Genomic DNA, 19,040 nt, shown 5'->3' on the forward strand with positions numbered 1-19,040 from the left:
GAACAGCATGTGTACTATAGTATAGATGGAAAATAAAGATATACTCATCTTTGTCTTTATTTGCATAATAAGAAGATAAATATTTTATGAAAACAGGTTCACCTTGGCAGGGATTGGCAAGCATCAGCATGGGCCAAGCCAACTCATTGCATGTTTTTGGAAATAAAGTTGAAAGGAAATAAAGTACACTCATTAGCTATGTATTGGCTATGAGAGTTTTCATACTAGGATGACAGAGGTCAGTAGTGACAGAAGTCACATTACTATCTGCCTTTTATGGACCCTTTTAGGGGCTTGAGGAGGGAAATGGTTGCATAGGAATTAGAGTGGGAATAATATACTTTCTGGATCCCCAAGTGGCTCAGTGGTAAAGAATCCTCCTGCCAATGCAAGAGGCAGGTTCTGTGTATCCCTGGGTCGGGAAGATCCCTTGGAGAAGGAAGTGGCAACTCGCTCCAGTATGCTTACCAGGGAAATCCATGTCAACTATTTGGTTACAGAAACAATAATGCTGCCCAAACCTGGGATCTATTTCTTCCCCTGGGAGGTCAGTGCTGGCCAAGTTCCTGACGGGAACACACTGAGGACATTTGGCAGGTGAGAATGTTTTTCTTCACGGGGTGCGGGGGGGGGGAGTGTTTAAAACAAAATTGAGTCTTTTAATATATTTTAAAAATTATTTTTAAATTATATGTTTTTAATTATTTTAAATGATTTATTTTTATTTTAAACTCACTATATTTTCAAAATTGTTTAAAAAAACAAAAGTCTTACAATTTTATCTAATTATTTAAAGAATATTTAAAAAATCAATGTATATTCATTGTAAAAAATGTTGATAATCTGTAAATGTGTAAAGAAAGCCAGCAAAAATCACCGACCATTAACCTTTTCTTGAATACATGCTTTTTCATGTGTGTTTATATGTATACATGGGTGTGTATACACACAATATGTGTATAAACATATATACTGTGTTAGTATACATATTCCAGTGCAGTGTTAGTGACTCACTCATGTCCGACTCTTTGTGACCCAATGGACTGTAGCCCGCCAGGCTCTTATGTCCATGGAATTCTCCAGGCAAGAATACTAGTCTGGTTAACTATTCCCTTCTCCAAGGCATCTTCCCAACCTAGGGATCGAACCCCAGTCTCTTGCATTGCAGGTGGATTCTTTACCTTCTGAGCCACCAGGGAAGCCCGTAGTCACATACTGCTGGGTAACAAATCGCCCCAAAATTTAGTGGCTTCAAATGACCACAAAAGTTTATTTTTTTCATATGTACCATGGGTCAGGAATTAGGAAATGACTTTGCTGGGTGCTTCTGGCTCAGATTGGCTTTGAGGATTGTAATTGAGATGCTGGCCAGGGCTGCCAGCATCTGAAGGCTGGTGTGCAGCTAGAGGATCTGATTCTACAGGGACTTCCTCACATGTTGGGCAGTTTTATGCTGCCTCTCGTCACACAGGCTCACTTTCTCAAAATACGGATTTCAGTATATGACTGCTTGAAGGTCTTCATGATCTGGCAGCTGACTTTCTCCAGAAGGAGTGACTCAACAGAGCCAGCAAAGATAAAGCCACAGTGTCAATGACCTCATCTCAGAAATCACCCTAGATCATCTCTGCAATGTTTTGTTGGTTACATAAGTCAGCACTAGGGATTTGCTTGGTGGTCCGGTGGTTAAGACTCTGAGCTCCTGATGCAGGGGGCCCAGGTTCGATCCCTGGTCAGGGAACTAGATCCCATATGCAGCAACTAAGACACAGTGCAGCCAAAAAAGAAAAAATAAGTCAGCACTAGTTTGGGTGATAGATTACACAGGGATGTGCATGCCAGGATATAAGAATTACTGGAGGGATTTCCCTGGTGGTACAGTGGCTAAGAATCCACTTTTCAGTGCAGGGACCCAGGTTTGATCCCTGGTCAGGGAACTAAGGTCTCACATGTTGCAGGGCAACTAAGCCTGAGAACCACAAGGAAGAGCCCACGTGCCAAAACAAAGACCCAGTGCAAACAAACAAACAAAAAGAAGGATCACTGGGGCCTGTCTTGGAGACATATCAGTTCAGTTCAGTTCAGTCGCTTAGTCATGTCTGACTCTTTGCAACCCCATGGACTGCCGCACGCCAGGCCTCCCTGTCCATCACCAACTCCCGGAGTTTACCCAAGCTTATGTCCATTGAGTCGGTGATGCCATCCAACCATCTCATCCTCTGTCTTTCCCTTCTCCCACCTTCAGTCTTTCCCAGCATCAGGGTCTATTCCAGTGAATCAGTTCTTCACATCAGGTGGCCAAAGTATTGGAGCTTCAGCTTCAGCATCAGTCCTTCCAATGAATATTCAGGACTGATTTCCTTTAGGATGGACTGGTTGGATCTCCTTGCAGTCAAGGGACTCTCAAGAACCTTCTCTAACAGCACAGAATCAGAGCAGGTGTGTGGAAATGGGAGTCTACCCTCCCCCCTGCCTCCACCTCCAAGAGCTTGACTGCATGGAGTACTTTGGGGGCTGGGTGGCCCCAAAGAAGAGTGATGTTTAGGAGCATGGATATAAAACTTATTAATGGGACTTCTCTGGCAGGTCCAGTGGTTATTCTTATGGAGGTTAAAAAACACCTTGATCCCTACCCCACAGCACACACACACATGAATTATTCTAACTGGATCATCAGTGTACAAGCTAAAACCATAAAATTGTTTAGAAGAAAGTAGAAGATCTTCACATACGCCTTGAGGTAGGCAAAGATTTCTTGGACTCAGAAAACAAAAGCCATAAAAGAGAAGTAATGAATAAATTTGGACTTCAACGAAATTAAAAGCTTCTCATCAAAAGATACCATCAAGAAGATTAAAAGACAAACCACAAACTGGGAGATGTTTGGGAGTGATGTGTGTATGTATATTGTATATATTCAACAGATGATTTGTATTTAGAATATATGAAGAACTCATAGAATCCAATAATAACATTAAGAACTTAATTTTTATTTATATATTTTTTATTTTGTTGGCCACACCATATGGCTTATGGGATCTTTTTTCCCTGACAAGGGATTGAACCCAGTCCCTCAGCAGTGGAAGTGCGGAGTCCTAACAGTTGGACCACCAAGGAATTCCTAATAAAGAACTTAATTTTTAAATAGGTAAAAGATTTCAACAAACACTGTCAGAGAAGCTATCCAGATCGCAGATAAACACATGAAAAGTTGTTCAACGTCATGCATCATTAAGGAAATGCAAATTAAAACCACAATGTTATGGTATCTCATGCCCACTAAAGTGGCTAAAAGACTGACCAGATCAAGTGCTGACAAGGATTTGGAGTAACTAGAGCCCTCATACATTGCTGGGGGGAAGGTAAGTAAGTGACTTTCAAAGTGACTCCACCACTTTGAAAAATAATTTGGCAGTTTCCTTTAAACAGACAGTTTGACCGTGCGACCCAAAAATCCCACTTGGATATTTCCCCACGAGAAACGAAAACGTGTTCAGCACAAGTTCATAAGCAAACTAAATCAGCTGGTAAATGGATAATAATAATGTATTAGTCCATTCAACAGAGTGCTAACAAGCAATACAAAAAGGAGCAAGCTACTGATTCATGAAACATATAAATGGGTCTCAGAGCCATTATGCTGAAGCAAAGAAGCTAGACACAGAAGGATACATGCTTATAAGGTTCCATTCACATGAGATGTTTAAACAGGAAAACTCACCTATGGAGACCAAGAGCAGATGAGTGATTGCCTGAGGTGGGAGTGGGAAGACTGAGTTCAGAGGGGCACAAGGGGGTTTTGGGGGGTGATGGAAATGTGCCAAAGCTTGATTGGGATTCTCGCTTGCACAGTGGATACTTTTGTCAACAGTCAATGAGCAAGTCCATTAAAAATTTTTTTAAAATAATTTTTTTGTATTTGGCTGCACTGAGTCTTATTTGCGGCTCTCGGGATCTTTAGTCATGGCATGCAAACTCTTGGTCGAAGCATGTAGGATCTAGTTCCCTGACCAGGGATCGAACCTGGGCCCCTGCATTGGGAACTCAGAGTCTTACCCACCAGACCCCCAGGAAAGTCTCAAACAGATGTCTTTTAATGCATGTAATTTATACTTCAATTATATAGACCAAAACAATGTTTTCTGTTGCTACCACTTTAATTTTTCTGATCCGAGTGGGGCTGAACATTTTCCCATGGACATCCTGGTCTCCCAGAACCTTTTGAGCCTTGGGGTGATTCTGTCAGTGGATGGGAATGATCCCATGTACCCTGACTTCCAGGTTGTGCAGCTACGACATGACCCAGTCCCAAGTAACCCTGATGGCTCAGCTCAGATCTGACCAGTACCCAATCCTCGTCTGTACCAAGTTGGTGGAACCGTTCCAAGCCCAGCTGGGCTCCCTCTACACTGTCCTCGGGGAACTGGAGCACCAGAAGGGTAAGCCTTGCCCTCATAGTCTTTTGGGTGCTTGGGCCTGGCTTCTAACCCAGCATGGGTCCCTCATTGGGGTTAACATTCCTTCCAGATCAGTAGGGACTCAAGGGAAAGAGATGTGACCGCCTTCCCAATGGACCTCCCATAGGGGAGTGAGAAAGCGGGGAGAGAAACCCTTCATTTCTGAAGGTCTAGAATGTGCCAGGCTTGTGGTTTGCTTAAAAGTTTTTGAATCTACTCACCAGCCCTTAATCTTAGTTATCTTATGGCTATTTCATAGATGAGAAAACCAAGACCCAGAGAGGTGGGAGTAAGAGGCCAAGAAGTAAGAGGGGCTAGAGTCAGAGGCCAAGAAGTAAGAGGGGCTAGAGTCAGAGGCCAGGAAGTCAGGGTGAGAGAAATAGAAAAGAAGCAACCTGGGAGAATCTCTGTGGCATCGGGAGTAGAAGGTTGCAAAACTTTAAAACCTGGAACTTGGGATTCTTTGCCTCCCTCTCTGGCCGTCCCTGCACCATTTTTGTCCTATGGTTTATGTAACTAGAGCATCTTGTATCTGGTTATTCTAGTTTAACATTATTTCATAAGGATTTCTCTGTGTCTTGAAATTTCTTCTTAAGTATTTAATGGCTACATAATATTTTATAGATTAGATGTATATACTAATTCACACAGGGCTTCTCAGGTGGCTCAGTGGTAACGAATCTGCCAGCCACAGGAGACTTGGGTTCGACCCCTGGATCAGGAAGATCCCCTGGAGGAGGAAAGGGCAACCCATTCCCGTACTCTTGCCAGGGAAATCCCATGGACAGAGGAGCCTGGTGGGCCATAGTCCATGGGGTTGCAAAGAGTCGGACACAACTGAGCATGCACACACACACGCACGCACTCGTTGGTCCTTTAATGGACCAGAACCTGGTGGTTCCGAGAGTAAGAGAGAGAAAGAGGCTGATATCCCCTGGTTTACGCGGAAAGCCAATAGAGCCCTGTTCTTGGAGCTCGCGCTGCTGCACGTGGGCACCAGGCACCCTCTCGAGTGGGTGAAGGCGCAGGGCGCCCTCTCGAGAGGGCCTTAGAAGCCCAGGCAAGAAAGTGAGCTCAGCGGGCCTCCGCGCTGCAAGGAATTAACCAGAAATAGAGAGAGAGACAGAGAGAGAAGAAAGAAAGAAAGGACATGGGGACCAAAGCTCTGATGGAGCAAAGGTGTTTTAATCAACATGGCGTGGGCATATATACTGTCTTACAAGGTGGTTATTCTCAGCAAAGACAAAGATTAAAATTCCAGACTTACAAAACAAAAGACGATCCCTATCAAAGAGAGAGAGTTGCAAACAATCACCTTTTACCGTATGGCTCATAAAAAGGAAGAGGGTACTTATCATCGTAATGAGAAATGCCTAGATTCCTCAGCCCCGGGAAAGGCGTGTCTCTCCTCTTAATTCCTGAATATTCAGGAATCAATAAGGGCCAGAGGGTTCCTGACAGATCCAAAACAGCACACAGGAAGCCTTTTGTTAAATGCTTCCTGACACGCACTAATTCACACAAGCATTAGACATTTGTGTTGTTTCCATTTCTTGCTCTTATAAGTACACTGTACATTAATTCATTAAAAAACTATGTGATATTCAGTTGGAGAATATTATACAACCATCAAAAATGGTGTTATAAATCTATATCTATTGACATGATAAGATGTTCATAGTATTTCACTAAAGAAAAAGCAGTTTATAAAACAATATGTATCATTTGATCTCACTTTTGTTAGATGGACATTTTTATACATACAAAAGTTTGAAATATTATTTACCAAAATGTTAAAGAGTAATTATGCCTGGGTGGTAGAACTATAGGATTCCCTGTACTTTTGTTAGCATTTTACAATGAAAATATATTGCTTTATAGCCCGGGGCGGGGAGCAGAACCCAGGTTTTATAAATCTGTCTTGATATATATTAAAAACACTACAGTTAATAGCCTTGTGTTCTAATCTTTGTTCATTTTCTGATTATTTCTTAAGGGTAGTTTCCTAAAAGTGGAATTGCTCCATTAAAGGATATATCTCTTGATTTACAGTGCCAACTTACTTTCTAGAAGTTTCAGTAGTTTTTAACTCTGGACGAAATGCACTAGAAGAAAGCAATTAAATGGAGCTTACTTTAATTATGTTTGGTTTAATAAAAGTTAATCTTTATTCGGGCTTAAGCCTTTGAGCTCAGAGTCCTTTCCCTCTTAATTGATTTGAAAGAAGTATCAGGAGAAGGGGTGGAATTGAGGACAAAGGACCTGGAATAAATGATTTCCACTTTGACCTCACCCCACATCACCCGAGGCTCCCTCCTGTACTCCTGGCTCTGGCAGGAAGTCCTGGGAGCTCTTAGGAGTTGAGTGCTGAGTATCTGGAACTCAAAGGTCTGATCGCAGATACAGAGATAGAGGTTGAAACAAAGGTGGGACCAGGGCCTCGAGTGGACATGTAGAATTATTTGTGGAAAGAAAAATGGAAAAAACTGTAAAGTCCAATAACTCTTGAATAAAGTTCAATCCAAATAACTTTTTAAAATTTAACATTTTCAAATCAAACATACACACAAAAGTAGAATGACCCTCCACATACCTGTCACCCAGATTCAGCAGAGATCTGTATTCCACTGATCTGTGTCTTCATCGCCCACATGCACTTACTTAATTTTTCTTTTTTCTGTGTTGTGATGCCTGTAGGATCTTAGCCCTCGCTCAATCTCTGGGAGCATGACCGCTGGACCACCAGGGAAGTCCCTTACCTACTTATGTTACTGGTGTATTTTAGAGCAAATCTGACATTGTTTCATTTATCCATAAATACTTCAGTGTGTATCTCTAACAAAATCACGAAAGCACCCAACAAAATCACTAGCTAGTCCTTGATATACTCTAGGACATAGCTTGTCCCTGTTCATTCCCTTCCTCGGCCCCAAAATGGCTTTTTAGAAATGTTAAGTTGAAAAGCAGGAGGTGAACAAAATCCACGCCTTGCCTTTGGGTTACATATCCCAAGTCTTGTAACAGTTCTGTCTTCCTTTCTTTTTTTTTTTAATGCCATTTATTGGAGACCACGGATCTGGAATTAGTTGTTGGCTTCCTCCTCCTTGCATTAAACCTGCTCCTCCTCCCTTTGATTTTATCCTGCCTTTTTCTGAATGGATTTTATTTCAGGGAAAGTTCTTTAGAGAATCACAGTGAATAAGCATAGGAGAAAGGATTAAATTCTAGCCCTGAGGCAAGAATAAACCCAGGTGAAGATCCTTATCACTGGCTGCTCAAATATTTAAGTAGAAGTTTGTGGGGAATGTTAGTTAGCACAGGAGTCAGGCCTGCCCTGTTGATCAAACATTACAAATAGCTAACTCATCAACTGTGGGCCTCTGGTGTAACGCACCAGGAGAACACAGACAGTAACCGCTCTGATGTATTCTTTTTTTTTTTTCTTTTTTTCTTTTTTAACTTTCTAAAAATTTTTTTGTCCATGCCATGTGGCATGTGAGACCTTAGTTCCCCAACCAGGAATTAAACCCCCGCCTGCTGCATTGAAAGTGAGGAATCTTAACCGCTGGACTGCCAGGGAAGTCCCCTGCTGGGATGTATGCTTGACAAAAAAACAAACCACCCCCAGCGCTCCTCTGCCTGCCCTGGAGCCACATGCCTCTTCCTCCGGGGTGGGGTGACCGCCCTATCCTAGGCAATTGGCTGAAAAGCAGGTGCAGGTAGGCGCGTTGGGCATATGAAGTGGTTCCCTCCAGTTCAGACCAGGAGACAAGCTGGTCCAGAAGGTATGGCCTGGAAGGGTCTCCTTCTGTCAGGAGGCCTGGCACAGTTTTGATTTCTCCAAGTTTTGCAGTCTAAAGTTCTGATGGTTATTGTACTCTGTCCCTTGAAGATGCCACAAGTGCTGTCTGCATGTTCTTTTTCCTTCTCTCTTTTTTTCCGTGTTTCCATCTGTATTCCTGGAGGCTCGTCACCAGCTGGCCGGTGCAGAGCGTTCCCCCGTGAGGCCCCCGCACCTGCTACGCTTGTTACCTGCCTCGTGGCAGGGGGAGACCCTGGAAAATTCTGTGCTTCCTATGTGGCCTTTGATTCCTGCCTTTCGCCCCTCAGGAGCATAGGTCTTTGAACTTAACCTTTCTAAAAACAAACAGATCTGTACCTTGGTGCTTGTTGATGAATTGCAAGCTGGTCTTGCAGATGGAGATATCTATCTTTCAGTTTATTTGAAAGAGGTCTGGTTTAAAAGTTTTAAAAAAAAAAAAAAAAAAAAAAACAAACAAACCAACCCAGGAAGCTTAATAGTCAAGCCAGCAGCTTGACTAATAATCAATATTATTATTATAATCAATAACCCAGCAGCACTTTTCCTAGGCCCCAAGTAGTTTCTCATTTCTCATTATTTTTCATTGCCATCTGTGTTTTTTTTTCTTTCCTTAAAAAAAATTTTCCCTCAATTTCTAACTTCTGAGGCATACATACTCATCATTCGAGACTGACGCAGGAAAGAAAGACAGCGGTGAGGAGGGAGGGCAGAGTGTGGGCTGAGCTTTACAGTGGCTGCTGACCTGTGGCCTGGGGTGGCATGTCTGGCCCCCAGCCGGGTCCAAAGTCCTCTGGGGACACAAAGGTCAGCCAGACACAGGCCCTGCCTGCCCCACAGCGAGGTCTGCAGTTCTGAGCAGAGATAAGAGGCTGCCTGGTCATCTTTCTGAAATGTTTGTAGGCAAAATGCCAGTGAGAAAATGCCAGTGCTATGTCCCTTCCAGCAGGCCAGGACACCCTGCAGGGCTCAGGGCTTCTGATCCAGTGATTACGGGGTGAGGATCCGGCCTCCCATCTGCTCCCTTGCTCGGCGACAGCAGCAGGCTGCCCTGGGGTGCTCATCAGAAGTCCCACCTCTTCTGGTTTCCATTCACCTGACTGCTGCTTCCTGCCCCTTGGAGGCCTTCCGTGTGTCCTCTCAAACCTTCCTAATGTCATAATCCAAATGACATTTCCCCAGTTCTGTTATTTAAAACAGAAGTGACATTCTGAGCTCTTCCACAGTAAAGAATTACCAAATTAAAGAGAGGAATGCTTTCAAGGTTTGTACTTTGCTGAAAATTCTGTTTCCCAGTCTGTAAAGCATTCATTTGTTTTTATAGTTCACTATTTTTGTTTTGGTTTTGTATTTTGCTACTTTTTATATTGTCACTATTTTATTTCAAGCCCCTTTCCTATGCTCTCGCCTTCTCTGGGACTTGCCTGAAACCTAGCTTTTGTCCCGGACAGCACTTCCCCCCCTGCCCTCCTACATGGAGCCTCTCAGGTCACGCACGTCCCAGAACCCAGAGGCGGGGCTGGAATCTAGCCGGCTCTTCAAGTTTGTCCCCCTCACCTTCCCCTCCGCCTCTGCAGTGACCAGTTCTGCTTCCAAGCACCTCTACCTCATGCTTCCTTCACACCCAAAACCACCCGCCTCTGCCATCCGAAACTGGGTTCCACCCTCAGTATCTTTCTGCCCTCTGCCTTGTCACCACTGGGAACCTGAAGACTTTGGACTCCATTTTCTCCCACCTCCTCTCCCTTCCAGCTGGATCTTGCTATCATTTCAATCGCTTTCCTAGCAGAAGTTCCAACCCCACCTTCCATTGCTCATTCCTGATTAAGCCCCAGTCTCCACCCTTTCAATTCGGTTCAGTTCAGTTGCGCAGTCGTGTCTGACTCTTTGCAACTCCATGAACCACAGCATGCCAGGCCTTGTCCATCACCAATGCCCGAAGTTTACTCAAACTCATGTCCATTGAGTCTGTGATGCCATCCAACCATCTTATCCTCTGTTCCCTTCTCCTCCCACCTTCAATCTTTCCCAGCATCAGGGTCTTTTCAAATGAGTTCTTTGCATCAGGTGGCCAAAGTTTTGGAGTTTCAGCTTCAGCATCAGTCCTTCCAATGAACACCCGGGACTGATCTCGTTTAGGATGGACTGGTTGGATCTCCTTGCAGCCCAAGGGACTCTCAAGAGACTTCTCTCAACAGTTCAGTTCAGCTCAGTCGTGTCCGACTCATTGTCGTGTCCGATTCATTGTCCGACCCCATGAATCGCAGCACGCCAGGCCTCCCTGTCCATCACCAACTCCCGGAGTTTACTCAAACTCTTGTCCATTGAGTCAGTGATGCCATCCAGCCATCTCATCCTCTGTCATCCCCTTCTCCTGCCCCCAATCCCTCCCAGCATCAGTGTCTTTTCCAGTGAGTCACCTGGACTGGTTGATCTCCTTGCAGTCCAAGGGACTCTCAAGAGTCTTCTCCCAACACCACAGTTCAAAAGCATCAATTTTTCGGTGCTCAACTTTCTTCACAGTCCAACTCTCACATCCATACGTGACCACTGGAAAAACTATAGCCTTGACTAGACGGACCTTTGTTGGCAAAGTAATGTCTCTGCTTTTTAATATGCTATCTAGGTTGGTCATAACTTTCCTTCCAAGGAGTAAGCATCTGTTAATTTCATGGCTGCAATCACCATCTGCAGTGATTTTGGAGCCCCAAAAAATAAAGTCTGACACTGTTTCCACTGTTTCCCCATCTATTTGTCATGAAGTGATGGGGCTGGATGCCATGATCTTAGTTTTCTGAATGTTGAGTTTTAAGCCAGCTTTTTCACTCTCCTTTTTCACTTTCATCAAGAGGCTCTTTAGTTATTGTTTGCTTTCTGCCATAAGGGTGGTGTCATCTGCATATCTGAGATTATTGATATTGATATCCCGGCAATCTTGATTCCAACTTGTGCTTCCTCCAGCCCAGCGTTTCTTATGATGTACTCTGCATATAAGTTAAATAAGCAGGGTGACAATATACAGCCTTGACGTACTCCTTTCCCAATTTGGAACCAGTTTGTTGTTCCATGTCCAGTTCTAACTGTTGCTTCCTGACCTGCATACAGATTTCTCAGGAGGCAGGTCAGCTGGTCTGGTATTCCCATCTCGTTAAGAATTTTCCACAGCTTGTTGTGATCCACACAGTTAGAGGCTTTGGCATAGTTAATAAAGCAGAAGTAGATGTTTTTCTGGAGCTCTCTTGCTTTTTTGATGATCCAACGGATGTTGGCAATTTGATTGCCAGGTCCCAGGTCCCACCTAACTGTTGATGTAGAAAGTTCACAAAGCTCCAGGGATTCCCCTGGTTTCAAGGTCTGTTATCTCCTGTGGGCCCTTCTCTCTCCGGGGACCTGCCTAGAGTTCCTTCTACGTGTCCTGATCAGTCCCCTTCCCGCCCCCCGACCCAACCCCCCCGCTGCCACAGCTACTTTAGGCATTCACCTATCATGCAGGAACCCCTACATCGCCACCTCCCCTGTCCTTCCCAGTACATCTCCTTCACCTCCTACATCCCACGTTAAACTGAGGCCACAGCAGCAGTCTGCCCTAGGATTATGTGCACCAGCGTCCATGAGGTTGAGATGGCTAGATGGCATCACCGACGTGAGCAAACTTGGGAAGACAGTGGAGGACGGAGGAGCCGGTGTGCTGCAGGCCAGGGCGTCGCCAGGAGCCTTAGAGACTGAAGGACAACGGCCACGCCCATCAGGAGCTGCTTCCCTCCAGTCTGGGAGAGAGGAGGCTCCCTCCTGCCTGGGGCGCAGCGCCCCTGCTGTAACCAACGCCTGCCCTCCTGCGGGGCTCTGCTTTTTCAGCTGAACCCTTAACCTATTACCAGTGGTTCTTCCCTCCCAGCATATAAAGCACTCAGGTGTCTTCTGTATTAAAATAATAGCAACAATAAGCTGTCAAGTTCGGCCTTATATCTACCTGGCTATGACCCTCCTGCCTCCACAGTCAAACTTCCTAAAAGAAGGTCTGTTTTTTCCATATCATCCCTTCCTTATCTCAGACTCACACCTCAACCCACTGCCTTCTGTTTGCTCTTTTATCTGCCCCTTTTCCTTTGCTGCAGGTTCTTTTTATCTTTGCAAGAAGAGATTACCCTAAATGACCTCATCAACTCCTTTCTCTCGCCCCTGTTCTTCAGATGTTCTTCTTTTATTCCATTTATGTAGACCTTTCAAAGATGGACAGCCCCATGCCCCCCTGATCTAGGCATAGCAGCCTCTGCAGTCCAAGTGCCGGGGCAACAGAAGCTGACGACACACAGGCAACCTCTTGTTTCAAATGAGTTCATCTTCCTATATTAGAGTTTGCAATTTAGACAGTCCAAGCCTCTGAATTCTGCCGTCGGGCTGTGTTAAATCAATAACGTGTCCTAGACTAGAAGGAAGGTTAGGCATAGACTCCAATCACAGGATACCTCTATCTCAAAACGGCATCAAAGAGGACAGGGTAACGTTCTAGAACATTTATTGTATTCATTGACGTGCTCAGAGAGCAGAGAGAACATAGTGGAAACAAAAACAAACTGTTAAGAGGACAAACTCCAGATGTCCTTCCTGTTTGATGTCACCTGTACATTGACAAACCTTTCCATTGGGAAACCACAGCATCTGCTAGAAGCACCCGCAGCCGCTTGTCCAGGGTGGGATAATCTGCCCCTATTAGGCTAGACTCTCCCCTTGGATTGATTAAATATGGGGTTCTCAGGACTTCCCTGCAAGTCCGGTGGTTAAGACTCCATGCTCCCAGTGCAGGGGGCACAGGTTTGATCCCTGATCAGGGAACTAAGATCCCACATGCTGTGCAACATGGCCGGGGGTGGGGGGGAAACAATTAAGGAGCTTTATTAATATCATTAAAAGTCTTCTGTGTTTGTTGGGAACTGTATTCATTAAAAAAATATATATATATGGGGTTACTTCTCTGGTGGTCCAGTGGCTAAGACTCATGCTCTCCATGCAGGGAGCCTGGGTTCTATCCCTGGTCAGGGAACTAGATCCCACATGCTGCAGCTAAGAGTTTACACGCCGCAAAGAAGACAGAAGATCCCATGTGCTGAAACTAAGACCTGGCACAGCCAAATAAATAAATAAATTTGTTTTTCAATGTGGGGTTCTCTTTGCCTCAATTGCCATGATGCCAAGGGGCCCTCTGGTACAAACGGAGAACTAGGATGTGATAGAGACCGTTCCTCAACTCTGGGCCTTTGAGCCCTACAGAGAAGCTGGCGGGAGTTAGGATGACGAAAGAGGGGAGCAGAGGCCACGTCTTTCTGGGCCTTCTCCCAGGGGAAGGGGACTTTTCAGGCTACCCCCCTAAGTTCCATGTCTGTAGTGTGTGGCGGGCCCAACAGTTCTGAGGCCCAAGTATACAAATCGCCAGCATCCGTAAACCATCCTTCTCACCTCTGCCCTGTCAGACTCTCTGTCCAAACTCAGGACTGAGGATAAATTGAGGAGAAACAGTCAGAATGTCTCTGAAGGGTGCGTTGCTGACCCTGCCGGGGCCTTGGTGTCTGTGTGTTTCAGACGGAAGCTGCGTGGTGAAGGCTCGGGTGCTGACGTGTGTGGAAGGAATGAACCTCCCCTTGTTAGAACAAGCCATCCGGGAGCAGAGGCTGTACCAGCAAGAGCGGGACAGAGGCCAGTAGGCAGCAAACCAGGAGCTCCTGACAATGCCGCCTTCCCGCCCGGCCAGACGCTGGAGCTGCTGCAGAGAAGAGGCAGGAGCGTCCCCCGACTGACAGCCTTTGTCTGGAGAGACGAGGGGAGGGCAGCCTAGCGCTCCGAGGCCGGGCGCTGGGCCTCGTGTGGGTCCTGGAGAGTTCCAGAATGTCCCTGTGAATAAAGCCTGGTGGTGTGACTGAGCAGTGCGTGCACGTGGTGCAGTGCCGGCCGGGGCCAGGAGGGGGAGCCTCGGAGCAGGCGGCCTGCCTGGCAGAGAGGCCGCAGGATCGCAGGGTTTCTGGTGAATTCTGGGCTGAGGGCCTGAGGGGAGGCTGCTGGCGGTGGGTGGCCCAGGACCAGGTGGAGGGGCCCAGGTCACAGCGGGGGCCGCTCCTGCCAAGGTTCTGCCCTCAGTGGGCGAGCATCTCCAAACAGGCCGGGCCCAGCCCCTCTCCCTGGCCACGCTGCCTAGTGCGGCTTTGTGACTTCTGAAGCCCTTCCTGACCCCTGACCTCCATCCCGAGTTGACCCTGGGCCCCCCAGGGCACCCCTCTGGGCAGCCTCCCGCCCTGGGGCCGGGTCCCGGGCAGGGGCGGGTGCTGGGCTGGGGAAGTTTGGACCCTCCTGCGCTCCGTAGCCCGGCTCTGGGGCAGCTGCTTCCTGGGGCCTGGGGGTCCCTGCCCGGCCTGGGCTGCAGCCTCCCTCCATGATAGGTTCTTGGGGATGGGCTGGGGCTGGGGTGGAGGGTGGGAGCTGGGCCTGGGCCTGGTTCGCCTGGCCGGCAGAGCAGGGTGGCTCCCTGGGAGCCACAGTCTTCAGGAGCCCCGGGGGCCTGGGTGGGGGCCCGGCAGGGTGTGCCCTGGAGGCTGAAGGGGCAGCAGGGGTTCTGGGCATTGGGGGGAACGCCCCAGGCGCCGTCTGTTTCCAGGGCAGCTCTGCGGACATGGACGTGTTCCAGAAGGTGGAGAAGATTGGAGAGGGCACCTATGGGGTGGTGTACAAGGCCAAGAACAAGGAGACTGGGCAGCTCGTGGCCCTCAAGAAGATCAGGCTGGATTTGTGAGTGCCAGAGTAGCCTCTGAGACCCCCTGGTTTGGAGTGACCCAGCTATCCGCCTGACCCTCATCTCAGAGTTTTATATTCGACTCCTTTTCTGACTGCTGCTCATTCATGTAGGGGGGCCACACAGGTGCAGCCCTCATCCTCATCCTGACCAGTCTTCGCCCTGGGCCTTTGGGGGTGATAATTATGTACCCAGGAGGGTCCCAGTGCTAGGAGGTGGCCATCCTTATGTAATGTTATGTATGAAACACCCCCCCCAACCCTCCCCACCCCCCTGGCAGAAGCACCCTGCCCAGCTTCTCACTGCACTGCTGCATTCTCCTTTCCAGGGAGACCGAGGGGGTCCCAAGCACTGCCATCAGGGAGATCTCCCTGCTCAAAGAGCTTAAGCACCCCAACATCGTCAGGTAAGGCGGGCAGGGGATGGGGCGGTTCACCTGTCCCAGCACGACTGGGAGCCGCGTGTTGACTGGTGCCGCCCGGCCAGGCTGCTCGATGTGGTTCACAGCGAGAAGAAGCTTTACCTAGTGTTTGAGTTCCTCAGCCAAGACCTGAAGAAGTACATGGACTCCACCCCGGCCTCTGAGCTCCCCCTGCACCTAGTCAAGGTAGGGGGAAAAGGACGGGCTGACCAGCAAGGGCCCCCTCAGTCAGCCTCCACCCCACCTCCGCTCTGCCAACTCCTTCTTTCTCTTGCCCACCGTTCCAGAGTTACCTCTTCCAGCTGCTGCAGGGAGTGAACTTCTGCCACTCGCATCGGGTCATCCATCGAGACTTGAAGCCCCAGAATCTGCTCATCAATGAGTTGGGGGCCATCAAGCTGGCTGATTTTGGACTGGCTCGAGCCTTTGGGGTGCCCCTGCGCACCTACACCCATGAGGTACCAGGGGACAGAGGGGGAGAGAAGGGACGTCACCTGTGCACCCAGCCGCCCTGAATGATGCTGTTTTCTTGCTCCCCCAGGTGGTGACACTCTGGTATCGTGCCCCCGAGATCCTCTTGGGCTGCAAGTTCTACTCCACAGCTGTGGATATCTGGAGCATCGGTTGCATTTTTGCAGAGATGGTAGACAGAGGGATAAACATGGCCGTAGGGAGGCTACAGGCAGGGTCCTCCTGGGGTAGAGGGGACGTGGGGGCTCTGATTCTCCTATTAAAAGTAGATTAAGGGATGTTTTGGATTGGGCTAAAGGTCTTTTTCCAGAAAAGGTCAGTATTTTTAGCACAGTCCTGGGAAAGATGTCTGGAAGGTGTCTCCCTGGTCTGGCTTCTCGTCTGGTACTGGGTTCTGTATGACAAGGGAATAGACCCCACGCTTTCTTCCCTTCCCCATTCCAGGTGACCCGCAGAGCCCTGTTTCCGGGTGACTCTGAGATTGACCAACTCTTCCGTATCTTTCGGACCCTGGGGACACCCAGTGAGGCCATGTGGCCAGGAGTCACCCAGCTGCCTGACTATAAGGGCAGTTTCCCCAAGTGGACCAGTAAGGGGCTGGAGGAGATTGTGCCAAACCTGGAGCCAGAGGGCCAGGACCTGCTCTTGGTAGGTACAGGTAGGAGGCAGGGAGGCCAAGGCCTCCTCATGCCAGCTGCTGCTCTCGCTAGAAGTGTCTGCTTTGTCATCCAGCCTCTTATGTAAGCCTGGCTCCTTCTGGGACAAAACAGGTCTCTTTTCTGACCTCTGTACCCAGTTGGCTTCTCCCTGCATGTATCAGTTACACCTGGAGGCCTCTCCCACAATAAGTCCAATGTTTGTCACCCTTTTTAAAACCTCTCTTCTAGTTACCTTTGTTTTTACACTGTGATGTATGTGTGTGTTCACTCAGTCGTGTCCAACTCTCTGTGACCCTATGGACTGTAGCCACCAGGCTTCTGTGTCCATGGAATTTTTCAGACAGGAATGTTGGAGTGGGTTGCCATCTCCTACTCCAGGGGATCTTCCCAATGCAGAGATTGAACCCAGGTCTCTTGCATCTCCTGCACTGGCAGGCAGATTCTTCACCACTGGGAAGCCCTGTACTGTGATATGTGCCCTTTCTCTTGGCTGTCCTGTGTTTCAGTAATTTTTTCTTGTGGTTATTATTCAGAGCGGGCTGCCCCTCCCCCACTTCCTCAGCCCTCACCAGGCTTAAGTCACCACTCCAGGTATATCCTCTTGACCGCTTGGGCTGGCCCACGCCTGGATGCCCAGAGGGGTCCAGGCATCCATTCTTGCCCCCAAAGACTCGGAGCACTTTTTTCTCTTGAGTCTGATGTTGGGTCACAGGAAGACAGGGTAGCAAGTTCATTTTCATGCTGTGTGCCCCGCTTTCCCGAGGGCTGTGTGCTTCTCCCAACCCAGTGCTGTGGGGTGGCGTGGACTTCCTACCAAGCCTCCTCACCGTGCATCCTGGTTGCTTTAAGGTGGGGAGGTCCTTCTGCCCTCCAGCTGGGTTTAGAGATTTTTGTTTCTGCCCCACTCTCAAGCATGCTCCCTGGACATGCTTGGCCCCTCTTCCTGATACTTAGATCTGTCTCGACTAGAAGTGGGCTGGAGCCTGGAAAGCTGTTTAAGGAAGAGGAGAGACTGACTCAGCCTCAGTAGCATGAAGGAGACAGGGGGTGACTCAACAGGGCTGGACTAGAACAAAGTCTTTGTCCCCAGATTTCAGGAGTGTCCGGAACTGGTTTTCCAGCTGGGAGATAGTGGCTTTGGGCGGTTCTGGGTTTGAAGGGAGGTGCTCTGGGGCTATGGGGCCCTGGCCACACCCAGGGCCCAGCCGGTCTCTCCTCTCTCCGCAGCAACTCCTGCAGTACGACCCCAGCCAGCGGATCTCAGCCAAGGCCGCCCTGGCCCACCCGTACTTCTCGGCCACCGAGACCGCCTCGGCGCCCCACCAGTGTGTGCTGGAGCGTTTCTGCCGCTGAGAACGTGCGAGGCCTACCGCCTCAAAGCCCCTCTGCAGCTGCTGTCCTGCGCCGCCTCCCCACTCACTCCCCAAGAAAGGGGACACGCGAGGGGAGGGCAATTTGGCATCAGCTGTCCGAGGGCTGAGTTTGGGTTAGTCCTGCCAGCAGGCTAGCAAGTTCCTGTGTTGTTTGCTCGGTTTGCCTTTTTAAGATGGGGGCACAGAAGCCCCCTGCCCAAGGAGGTTGGTTAGAGGCGGGGTCCCTGGGCACCAGACTGGCAGGTGCCAAGGAGAGCAGAAAGCCTGCCCGGGTCGCCAGGAAGGCTCTCCTAGCACCCCTCGGCTGCCCCGCCCTCAGCTGCAGAGCAAGACCCCCAAGACCCCCCCCAGCTGGTCTTTTTGGATTTAAAATGTTTTGAGGGAAGAGTTGAGTTCCAGTTAAGAGTCCCACGTTAAAACAGGAGGCGGAGCAAGGGGGAGAGGCCATTTTCCTGATCCCAGGAGGAAGTCGAATGTTCTAAGTAGCTGTCTCATCACTACGGATATGCTTACGTTTGTATGCCTCTGGCTTTAAGGACAGAAAGTAAATGTGACGTATTCCTGAGTTTTCTAGTGTTTCTCTCTGCTCTCCGGGGACACCAGGGACATGCCAATAAGGGGGAGGTTGACAGAGGGCTGGAGACAGCTTCTGCCCTGAACTGCGTGGCCCTGAGCTGGCTGTGGGGAAGGCCTGATCCTCCACGACCTGCTCCTGTAAGGTCCTTCCCGGAGTGAAAGGAGCCGCTGTCGTCTGAAAGTCCCCGTTCCCAGCAGGGCCAGTTGGGTGTGGACCCCGTTCCCAGCAGGGCCAGTTGGGTGTGTCCTCTCCTCACGTAGGAGTGCCGTCCCTCCTGCCCACACCCCAGAGATATCGACTCTGTTCTCAAACGTGAACAAGACACCAGGAGAAACCATCCAAAAGACGTAGACTGGTTGGGCAGATGAAAATGTGTACTTCTACTTACCACCTCACTCAACCACCTCAAATTGTATGTAATTATTTTATGCTGTTAGGTTAATCATATTTCCATGATGGCTTGCAGTTGGAATTATCTTTTTTT

At 48.6% G+C, this 19,040-nt stretch overlaps 2 protein-coding genes across 3 annotated transcripts; both read left to right on the top strand.

Annotated features, from left to right (window-relative positions):
• The first annotated feature begins 502 nt into the window (after positions 1 to 502).
• TEN1 (TEN1 subunit of CST complex) lies at positions 503 to 13,993 on the top strand. The gene is made up of 3 exons (XM_065908902.1): positions 503 to 597; positions 4,282 to 4,439; positions 13,855 to 13,993. The coding sequence occupies exons 1-3, from the start codon at positions 509 to 511 to the stop codon at positions 13,974 to 13,976; spliced, it is 369 nt and encodes a 122-aa protein (XP_065764974.1). The 5' UTR covers positions 503 to 508; the 3' UTR covers positions 13,977 to 13,993.
• Positions 13,994 to 14,698: 705 nt separating this feature from the next.
• CDK3 (cyclin dependent kinase 3) lies at positions 14,699 to 18,970 on the top strand. 2 transcript variants are annotated; one of them, XM_065908901.1, is made up of 7 exons: positions 14,699 to 15,051; positions 15,384 to 15,461; positions 15,542 to 15,662; positions 15,764 to 15,934; positions 16,018 to 16,143; positions 16,392 to 16,595; positions 17,834 to 18,970. In XM_065908901.1, exons 1-7 carry the CDS (start codon positions 14,699 to 14,701, stop codon positions 17,957 to 17,959), a joined length of 1,179 nt encoding a protein of 392 aa, XP_065764973.1. In that variant the 3' UTR covers positions 17,960 to 18,970. The 2 variants fall into 2 exon arrangements, with proteins under 2 accessions (XP_065764973.1, XP_065764972.1); XM_065908900.1 differs by having other exon boundaries at positions 14,927 to 15,051; positions 16,018 to 16,119; positions 17,834 to 18,969.
• The last annotated feature ends 70 nt before the right edge of the window (positions 18,971 to 19,040 follow it).

The sequence above is a fragment of the Muntiacus reevesi genome, chromosome 18 (assembly GCF_963930625.1).
Source record: "Muntiacus reevesi chromosome 18, mMunRee1.1, whole genome shotgun sequence".
Lineage (NCBI taxonomy): Eukaryota > Metazoa > Chordata > Mammalia > Artiodactyla > Cervidae > Muntiacus > Muntiacus reevesi.